Source organism: Saccopteryx bilineata, chromosome 8 (assembly GCF_036850765.1).
Source record: "Saccopteryx bilineata isolate mSacBil1 chromosome 8, mSacBil1_pri_phased_curated, whole genome shotgun sequence".
Taxonomy (NCBI): domain Eukaryota; kingdom Metazoa; phylum Chordata; class Mammalia; order Chiroptera; family Emballonuridae; genus Saccopteryx; species Saccopteryx bilineata.
Window position 1 is genome coordinate 97,430,136 of NC_089497.1, and position 11,128 is coordinate 97,441,263.

General features: G+C 41.0%; 1 protein-coding gene across 5 annotated transcripts in view; it reads right to left on the bottom strand.

Moving 5' to 3' along the window:
- Nucleotides 1-7,441, bottom strand: part of NMD3 (NMD3 ribosome export adaptor) — a 46,456-nt gene extending 39,015 nt beyond the window's left edge. The window contains exons 1-4 of one of the 5 annotated variants that reach the window (XM_066241374.1): nt 7,335-7,441; nt 6,870-6,927; nt 5,950-6,084; nt 2,455-2,551 (exon numbers count right to left, since the gene is read on the bottom strand). In XM_066241374.1, the coding sequence (XP_066097471.1) occupies nt 2,455-2,551; nt 5,950-6,084; nt 6,870-6,913 (276 nt within the window). In that variant the 5' untranslated portion in view covers nt 6,914-6,927; nt 7,335-7,441. Of the gene's footprint in view, nt 1-2,454; nt 2,552-5,949; nt 6,085-6,869; nt 6,928-7,293 lie in introns of those variants that run through there. The other 4 variants (XM_066241375.1, XM_066241373.1, XM_066241372.1 and 1 more) reach the window with 4 other exon arrangements.
- Nucleotides 7,442-11,128: the final 3,687 nt, after the last annotated feature.

Here is an 11,128-nt window from a genome sequence, read left to right on the forward strand (position 1 = left end):
TTACTTGACTAGAAGATAGGTGTCCTCCTTGCTCTTAAATTACCAATTCCAAATCATTCTTTCTGCCTCCTCCTTAAATACAGCCAGCTTTGAATCTGAAGTCTTTGGACTATATACCACCCCTCTCTCTTGTTAGTCATCTGTTAATCTCTGGGTCACCTGCTTTCGTTTCTCAAAGATTTTAGATCCTGGCTCAGTCACTCTCTTCAACAATATTAATACTTGATGATTTCAATATCCTCACAGATAATCCCCCAAACACCTATCCTCTCCATTCTTTTTGAGTTCCTCTTCCCCAAAGATCTTGTCCTGCTTCTTAATCATATACCCTTTTACTCCTGACAACTAAATCCTGCCATCCTGGGCCCCAATCTCAATTCCAAATATCCATTTCCCTAAGTATCATCTCTTACCTTTCCAACTCATTGTCTCCAGTTACTGGACACCACAAATCCTTTAATTTACTGAAACCTACAAACTATTCATCCTATCCCACCTTTTCACTATCCATTATCCTTCCCTATCTACTCACTTCTACCCTGTCTCAGCTTAATTTCAAGATCAAATCACTCATTTCCATGCACACACTCAATTTCCTTGGTTCCTCTCTCACTTAAACTAAGACATTTGGCTAAATCATAACCAATGCTCTACCTGCTCTATGCCTTATTTATGCAGATGATGGGGCTACAGAAACACAAACCACACTAGTCTTTAAATTTATACTTTAAGTGTAATTCTTATCATACAGTATCATTCTGGTACATTCTTCCTCTCTGAGAGATCTATTTCATATCTTCCCCTCTATTCAAACACTTAATAGATTTCCCCTCATAACTATTGCTCATGCATCTGTTTTCTCAAATAAAAAAAGATTAGAAGAGATTTTCCAGAAGTTCCCACATGCCAACACCTTCTCTTCTGTTACCACACATGAACTGTCCCTACTGCTATCAAAACCAACCTCTATAATGCCCCAGAAGAGAGCAGACCTTTGTTTTGTTCCCTGAAATATTCTAGGCTCCCAAAATGGGCCTGGCAGAGAGTAAGCACCAAATATTTGTTGTATTCTTCCACTAATCTGCAATATCCTATCACTTTCCTACTTCTTAAAGGCATCTCCCAGTCAATTATTGTCTCTGCAGTTTTACAGATTTTTTCCTCTGTACTCTATTATTCCAGGACAACTAATAAATATACTGAGATGTGTCCTTACTCCTTCTTTCCCACTGCCCTTTGTAGCAAATTAAAAAACAAAAGAGTAAAACCAGTATTTACAAGGCTTGATCTACTGTGACTTTTCATAACTCATCTTGCTTCAATCCCAACTGTTTTTCCCCTGCCAACTCCACTCTAAAAATAGATATGCTCCAGCCTCTACACTTGTTTTCTCTACCCATAATGCTCTTCCACAAATTTCGGCACAACTCAGTCCCTACTGCCTTTATTGTTTATTCAAATGTCACCTTATCAGTGATTTTAAACTGCAACTCTTCCCTGTGAAGTTCTTATCCCCTCCCTTCCTGGTTTTCTCCTTCACAGAATTTATACCATTTAATACATTATATAATATATCGACTTATTTTGTTCATTGCTACTCCACACTTTCCCCTCCAACTAGAATAAAAGTTTCCTAAGATAGAGATTTCTGTCTCTCTCATTTACGGCCATATCACCAATACCGAAAGCAGACTAGCCCACAGCTGACACTTACAAACATATCCTGAATGAACTAATAAATTATTAAGGCTCACCAGACATTTGACAAAAGCCTGAAGTATGAAAGCAAGAAGAGCAAGTTACATAAAAAACTGATTCGGGGGGGGGGGCAAATCTGGTAATAAAAACAAATGTTTTAAAATAAAATTATTATCAAACACTTAGAAAAATACAAGAGCAGGATGCATCAAGACTCTGTAACTTGAAAATATTACTGCTGGGAGAAAAGAAACAATACAAAGACAAGAAGATAAAACTGTCAGGAACACAGGAAAAAAAAGACAAAACAATACAAAAGAAAGATTTAAAACAAAAAAGTTTAGCAATGGTTTTATACAAATATTTTCCTAAAAAATTATTGCATTTAAGAGGTTCTCAAGAAATGACACTTTTGATTCTATATTAAGACTTTTAAAATAAACACTTTCATTTCCATAAAAAAAATATGTAACTTTAAAAATTAAACAGCATTTGTAGTAGAGTGCTAACCAATAATAACATTTAACAGTTACTTTTGAAAAACCTACTTATACAAGGATTTCCTGAAAATGAGAGATTTAAAAGATATTCCTACATGAGAAAGCAATCAATGAATACCTAAGGAGACTAAGGAGCCGCAACAAAGAACTGATGCTTCTCATCTCTCTCCCTTCCTGACTGTCCCTATCTGGCCCTCTGTCACAAAATTAAAAAAAAGATATTCCTACAAAATATCATTTTAGCTCTTTGACCTACCTTACTCAAAGGGGCTTTGATTTTTTTCAAACACAAAGCAAGAAGTTCCCTGGATTCTAATGCACATTGTATCCAAGTTCCTGGTGTCTGAAAATATCTGAAAGAGAAGATAATAAAATCCAGCATCTCTCAAAAAAAACCAAAAATTTTCATCTGTATATGTAGACATAACACTGATTTTTAACCATATATAATAACCCACAGTTGATCTGAAGCACTTAACCCAAATATATTTTAACAATCCTGCAAAACTTTCAATTAGACCAGTAGCTTTAGTTAAAAAGGTAAAATTCTGGGTATTTGTGAAAGCCAATCTAAAATAACCTATTAAAGAGGTCATATTACTTCAAGCACCAGTAAGAATTCCAGTGAGGATGACAAAATGACCAAAAGTTCCTTGAATCAATGTTCTGAAAAATCAGGTAAATATAATCTTTTTTAATATATATTTTTTATTCATTGTATCTATTACTTTTTTTTTTTTTTTTTTTTTACACAGAGAGAGTCAGAGAGAGGGATAGACAGGGACAGAGAGATGAGAAGCATCAATCATTAGTTTTTTGTTGCAACACCTTAGTTGTTCATTGATTGCTTTCTCATATGTGTGTTGGCCGTGGGCCTTCAGCAGACTGAGTAACCCCTTTCTCAAGCCAGCGACCTTGGGTCCAAGCTGGTGAGCTTTTTGCTCAAACAGATGAGCCCGTGCTCAAGCTGGCGACCTTGGGGTCTCAAACCTGGGTCTCGGCATCCCAGTCCGACGCGCTATCCACTGCGCCACCGCCTGGTCAGGCAGGTAAATATCATCTTAAAATGGCATTAAAATGATTTATAATGTATATCTATAATGCTTGAGAACTGCTTATTTCTCACACAAAAAAATAAATCCGTACCTCAAGCTATGTACCAAAATAGTTGACTATCAATCTATTTCAAGTCCTTTTCTGAATTGTAATTGTAAAATTCAAGTTTTAAAATCTTACATAAAACCTGACTAAATTAGCATTGAAATTGCTTATGTATGTGTTTTAAGTTTTGTAGCCCAGCCCACCCAGAACTTAGAACAATACTTAGGCACACAGTTAAGTGTTCAATAAATGCTTTTAAACACATACATAATACATCTAAATATGTTATGTAAATGCTGTTTTATATAATATTTTTAAAGATTTACTCAAGTAGAGCGTCGGCCTAGCGTGCGGAGGACCCGGGTTTGATTCCCGGCCAGGGCACACAGGAGAAGCGCCCATTTGCTTCTCCACCCCTCCGCCGCGCTTTCCTCTCTGTCTCTCTCTTCCCCTCCCGCAGCCAAGGCTCCATTGGAGCAAAGATGGCCCGGGCGCTGGGCATGGCTCTGTGGCCTCTGCCTCAGGCGCTAGAGTGGCTCTGGTCGCAACATGGCGACGCCCAGGATGGGCAGAGCATCGCCCCCTGGTGGGCAGAGCGTCGCCCCTGGTGGGCGTGCCGGGTGGATCCCGGTTGGGCGCATGCGGGAGTCTGTCTGACTGTCTCTCCCTGTTTCCAGCTTCAGAAAAAAAAAAAATGAAAAAGAAAATTTTTTTTTTTAAAGATTTACTCAAAAATGTTATACAAGTCCCTTTGTTATAACCATGCTTTTGGAGTTTTATATATCATCCAATAAAGCCCCTTCATTCTGGTGATGATACTAAGGCTTAGAGAAGATAATTGTCCAAGAGTTTCAAAAAGCTAATTTGTGAAAAAACTAAGCTTCTTTGTCCAGTGCTTTTTTCATTCCACCTTGCTTTTAAGAATAGCAAATACTGTTCCCCGGCTGGATAGCTTAGCTGGTGAGTGTCTTGTCCCAACATGCCAAGTTGCAGGTTCAATGCCTGGTCAGGGCACATATAAGAATCAACTAGTAACAGCATGAAAAAGTGGGACAAATTGATGTGTGTGTGCCTCTCTCTAATATTTATAATAGATTCAGCCTCACACTTGCAAAGCTTACAAACTATAAACCCCCCTGAAATAGTACAAACTTTCATGTGTTTATATAATGCACGTTTTATATGTACATATATATTTACATGTTTTTGTTTAAATTCTCAAAGGGATTAAAAAACTCTTCCTCCTCCAAAGAAGTTATGAATTACTATAACCCTAACCTATTTGGGAAATCATAAGCATGTACTTTTTTTTTCTTTTTTGTAACAGAGACAGAGAGACAGACAGATAGGGACAGACAGACAGGAAGGGAGAGAGATGAGAAGCATCAGGTCTTCCTTGTAGCACCTCAGTTGTTCATTGACTGCTTTCTCATATGTGCCTTGATGGGGGGGGGGTGCTATGGTAGAATGAGTGACCCCTTGCTCAAGCAAGCAACCTTGGGCTCTAGGTGGCAAGCCTGTGCTCAAGCTGACGACCTCAGGGTTTTGAACCTGGGTCCTCCACGTCCCAGTCTGAACACTCTATCCACTGCACCACCACCTGGTCAGGCTATACAGTTTCAAGAGGCAGTTTCGGCCCTGGCCAGTTGGCACAGTGGTAGAGCATCAGTCCAGCATGCGGAAGTCCTGGGTTCAATTTCCGGCCAGGGCACACAGGAGAAGCGCCCATCTGCTTCTCCACCCCTCCCCCTCTCCTTCCTCTCTGTCTCTCTCTTCCCCTCCCACAGCCAAGGCTCCATTGGAGCAAAGTTGACCCGGGCACTGAGGATGGCTCTATGGCCTCTGCCTCAGGCACTAGAATGGCTCTGGCTGAAACTGAGTGATACCCCAGATGGGCAGAGCATCGCCCCCTGATGGGCATGCCGGGTGGATCCCGGTCCGGCGCATGCGGGAGTCTGACTGCCATCCCTCTTCTCACTTCAGAAAAAAAAAAAATTAAAAAAAAAAAAAAGGCAGTTTTGTGTTACTTTAATGGTCTACTAGACGGATACATGTGATTTATGGTAACAATTGAAGTTAATAAAGAAATAAAACATTACTTTTCAGAAAGTCTCCTGCCTTCACATACAGTTTTTATTTCAGACCATTCCAAACTATGATTTACTGAGCATTTTTCCTCATTAACTACAGTCATCTTAGTTACATGAGAACATTCACAGATGTAATTTTTAAAATATACTGCTAAATTACTTAAAACATAATGTGCTTTTTAAAAATCATATATAGTTTCTAGTGACTAAAGGGAAAAATAACTCTCATGGTAATAACAGTACGTCCTTAATAAACTGTTCTCACACATACAAACATCAACTTGTTATCTATTAACTCTATACATCAAACCTATTAATCTCTTAAAAGAAAAAGAATAAATTTAAATACCTTTTCACTACCTTTACCAGATTAGCAGGGTAAACTAAAAAGTATACTACAAAACTGCAAATTCTAAAATCTTTGGCAACACAGACAAACAAAAATCAAATCTCAATTATGTGCACTTTATTCACGTATTTCTGTAATCCTGGCATATCCCAGGTGCTCTCCTATTTGTAAAATCCCAACTGTAAGCAGGATGAATGGTTCCAAACCATACCTTTGGCATTGTTTGCAGAAAGCTATAGAGACTTGTTTCGGAATGCCTTGGCTGATGTCTACTTTACTTCGCAAACAGGCCACACAAGTGTTGGCAGGATTTGGACTGATTACGACACCACATTCGCAGCACAAGCTTCAAGAAATAAAGCATAAAATTCAGACTAATTTTATAAATGCACTGGTTAAATTTAAAAACTGTCAACAAACCAACAAACAAAAGTCTTCAGTTAGGGCAATCGTATCTCTGTACTCAAAGCAGCAAATTAAGAAAAAAAGCAAATTTCAAAGTGGCAATAAATAACACGTGGGCATACTGAGGAAGAAAAACAAAGACAGCCAAAATTCCAAAATGCCTCTAAATTATGTGGCTGATGCCCAAAGGGTCTAGAGAGTTTAATTATTTCTAAGAGTAATCAGAGAGCATTAGTCTACAAGTTATTTTTATAAAGCCTCCGGATAGCTCGGGGACTGCCGAAATGCAAACACCTCCCCAGAGCGGCAGGTTTTTAAAGGATAAAGAGCGCCCAGTCTAGTGACTCGTGTAACTGATGGGGGAGTCGTGGTCTAGGTGTCTGAGAACCTCTGCCGTCGTGGCCACGGGGCTGCTGAGTGCTACATATGTGGCTGACATGACTGAGGAACTGAGTCTTTAATTCTATGTCATCTCAATTACTGCAGATTTAAATAGCTAGCCACACGTGGCCAAGGGTACGGTACTGGGCAGCGCCGACCTGCAAGTCTGGATGATGAAGAAGGTAACAACGCAAATGTTTGCAGTAACAAACTCTCCAAAAATGAATTCCGTTTTCTCAGGAAATAAGGCGTTTCGTTTTTTTCTCCCTCAAAATTAAAAAAGGATAAAAGTCCCCCAGGTTAAGTTTCAGAGTTAATGGAAGGGGAGGAGACGGGGAGACTCACACGTGCCCCGGGGAGCCGTGGGCGGCCTCGGACGTGTACTCCATCGGGCGGGCGCCTGCTGAACAGAAAACAGGGCGTCGGTGGTCGTCGGTGCCGCCGCCTCTCCCGTAAGTAGGGCAGCCGGCGGGCGCCTGAGGGGAAGGAACGCAAACGCCGCTCTGCCCGCGGACCCGGCACAGGGGACCTCACCGTCGGAGTGGCGCGGACTCTGAGGCCCCCGGACCGGCCGCAAAGCGGACCTCCGGCAGCACCGGCAAGGCTCCGGGCGTCTCCGCACACCCCGGGCCTCGGGTCCGAGCTGCCGGAGTCCCCAGCCGGCGTCCCCGTGCCCGCGGGCCCTCCACCCGACCCGCGCCCGCCCCACGGGGACTCGGCACACGCGGCCCACAGGCGGCCAGAGGCCAGCCTGCCTCTCCGCACGTACCCATGCGCGACAGCAACTCCGGTCTCGCCCCCAGAACCTACTTAGTGTCCCCACGCAGGACCAAGACTTCCGACAAGCTGCAACAAAACCGTCTACTACAACTCAGCACAACGGCCCCACAGCCGGCTTCATGAAGTGAAGATCTCGCGAGAGATCCAAATCTCGCGGCCGAGAGTGGATAGTTAAAGGGCGGGGCGGCCACGGTGACCAGGGGCGGGGTCGGAGACCCCGCAGCTGGGAAAGACGAGCTGCTTCTTGTCAGCCTGGACTGCCTGAGACTTAACTGGCTTTCCAACTCTCCTGGGTCCTCGTCTTTACGGATTTTCTCCGATTAGAGCAGGGGTCAGGGAACCTATGGCTTGTGAGCCAGATGTGGCTCTTTTGATGGCTGCATCTGGCTCACAGACAAATCTTTAATAAAAAAAAAATAACGTTAAAAATATAAAACGTTCTCATGTATTACAATCCATTCATTTCCTACCACTCATGTTCATGGTTGTGGGTGGCTAGAGCCAATCACAGCTGTCCTGCGAAACAACACCAAATTTTTATTGGATAATGCATAACGTCATTGTATGGCTCTCACGGAATTACATTTTAAAATATGTGGCGTTCATGGCTCTCTCAGCCAAAAAGGTTCCCGACCCCTGAACTAGAGGCTCGTCCACTTTTCAGATATCCTGATTGGGAGCTAGCTTCTTGGTGAAATGATTATATAAAGGTTATTTGTAAACCGGATCACTTTATATGAAGATATTAAACTCTGTGGTGGGCAATGTATTTGTTTTGTTCTCCATCATGTGCCTAATGCCTGCCACATTCTAAATGCTCAAATGGTTAACAGGTGAAAGAAAAAAAATATAAGGCATAATTACTTGTGAAGAAGTCTGTTATTTTTAGGCCACTCTAATTATCAGAATGTGCTTCCTGATACTGCACTTAATATTTCCTTTTAATTTTGTACCTTGAGCATAGGGCAGCACCGGCATAAGCCAGGTTATTTTATAGTAAGTGATCAAAGAAGGACTTTCATCATTTCTTGCCCAGGGTACTCAAATAGTCTCTCATTCATTTTCCTACTGCCAGACTCCAATCCATCCTTTTGTTGTAAGGTACCAAAAAGCTGAAAATTGATATTGATATTCTAGGAAGAAAGGTCAGGTTTTCCTGTCTTGTCCCTCCTTCAGGAAGGGGAGGGAGAAGAATGTAGAAGTTTCTGGCTTGCAGGAACAATGGGTTATTTAGTTTTAAATCTAAAATAAAGGTTAACCTAGAAACTTCTCTTTCAATAGGAGGCAGAATTTACATACCACCTTGCATTGACTGTAGTTCCTCCCTTTCCTGGAATCTTGAGGGTAAAATACCTCTAGGCTAGTGAGGGAAGATGAACCCTAAAAGATTTGTAAACATCTTTGATTGTGTTACCTTGAAAATCTTAATGTTTCTGTGTATCCCCTAAACAAATGTTGTCAGCCTATGCCATGATGTCATGCTCTCCCTCGCCCATGTGTGATCAAGGGTGTATAAGCAGCCCCTGAACTATTTTGGGAGCTCACACACAATTTGGGTCTGTTGCCCTGTGTCAGCCATATGCAGCCAGCATATTTAATAAATCTCCTTTAATAAAACTCTTCAAAACTCATCTTGACTTGGTGTCTCTACGAGAACCCACGAAATTGAGGATTGAGTACTTTATAACACTTTTAAAATGCAAATATGATTTTGTCATACTCCCCTGCTTTCTAACCCTTCGGTGGTCTCTGATCATCTCCTGAATTATTTCCTATTCTTTGCGTAGAAAAAAGACCCTTCACGGCCATGAATGGTTAGCTCAGTTGGTTAAGAGCATAGTTCATAAATGACAAGGTTGTAGGTTTGATCCTCAGTCAGGGCACACAGGGAAAGCAACCAAAGAATGTACAACTGAGAATAACAACAAATGAATGCTTTTCCTTCCTCTTCCCTTTCTCTCCCTTCCTTTCTCTGTCTCTCTAAAAAAATCAATAAAAACTAAGCCCTGGCCAGATAGCTCAGTTGTTAGAGCATCGTCCCAAGCATAGAGGTTGCCGGTTCGATTCCTTGGTCAGGGCACACACAGGAGCAGCTCCATGTTCGTGTCTCTCTCCCTGCCACTCTCAAAAAATAAAAGAAAAAGAAAGAAAGAAAGAAAGAAAGAAAGAAAGAAAGAAAGAAAGAAAGAAGACCTTTCAGAATTTGACCCTGACCAACCATCACATTCCTAAGCACACAGCCCCACTGGAAGGTCCTCATAAGAACTAGGCTACCTTTGCTTATGACCGGGACATTCCACCTTAAAGACTAAGCTTGGGCATCCTTTATTAGTTTCCTATTGCTGCCATAACAAATATTACAAATTTTGTGGCTTAAAACAATTCAAATTTATTATCTTACAGTTCTGGAGGTTACAGGTCTAAAAATACATGCTTCTCCTTTACATATGGTCCTATAACATCTTGATAGAAGGTATATGCCTCTATAGTAACACTAACAACATTAAGTTGGATCCTAAATGTTCTACTCTGTATAGTCCATGGGTTCAAACTCCTGGAGAGCATTCTGGGTTTTGTTCTCAGTATTTGCTGCATCTACCACAGTGCCTGGCACAAAACACACCCTTAGTATATCTTGGTCAATTAATTATCTATTTGATACAACAACTCAGAAGAGACAGTTTTTATCTCATTTTTTTCATGCATGTTGTCATTTCCCTTAAGCCAAATGCCACCAGGAAAACAACTAAGTTAGACTGATTGCATTTATTATTCATTGAAGTGAGTGCAAACAGACCATAAGGAGTATTTTAGTAACAAGAGTTAGAAAAAAAAAAAAAAACTTATTGTAGATTCGGCAGAGTAATTTGGGGAGGGTCTAAGGAAGCAAGGATCTGCTTTAGATAGGATGCTGTCAGAAAGCAGAGGCAATTCAATGAGTGGATAACTCAATAAATCTTATATATAGGAGGAGAGGCAGAAAGACGAAGGTGCAATTGGTAAGGAAGTAGCAGTCACTCACTTTGGCCAAGAGAGGGAGTGAGTGTTTGGTATTTTGTGGGTGGCACAGTGACCTTGTATTTACCTATGCTTAGACAAAATTATGCAGGGACATTGCTTTGTCTCATTTTATCATGGTCTCAGAGTAACCTTGTCTGAGTGGTATTCTGTGAAATTATTTATGCCTAACAGAATAATAATATAGTCTACCTGTGAGTACAGGCCAGCCTCTGAATGTCAGGGGCTGCTCCTTTTTTCTTTCTCAATACACTCCTTCACTTCTCTAGTTGATGTAGCACCAAGTGCCACATAGGGCCAGGCTACTTAGGCACTGAACATACAATGGTGATCAACACAGACATAGTCCCTGCCCTTGTGGAGCTTACATTTCACAGGTGAGGCTGATAGTCCAAAAGATTGTGTAATTCGCTGAGACTTCTGTAGCAAGTAGCAGAACCAGGATCTGAACTGCAGTTTGTCTAACTCTGAACCCATGCCCTCAACACCATACCAAGCTGTCTGCCCTGCTGAAGCTCAGGTTGTCTATTCTTATCCACAGGCTTTTTTTTTAAAGAAACTTGTTCATTTTCCATCAACCTTATTTCCACATTCTGTTTAAGAGCATGTGGAAGAACAGCTTAAAACCACTTAGTGGTTATTCCTAAGTAAGCAAATTTGGATGTCATAAAAAAAGTACTGACTTATTTTAGGGTACTTTTCAGTTAGTTGAACCATGACCTTCCAACTAATTATAAAAAGAAGTAATATGAAGAAATAATCCCAGAAATATTTTTCAGAATATAAGGAAATGAAATTTAGAGATT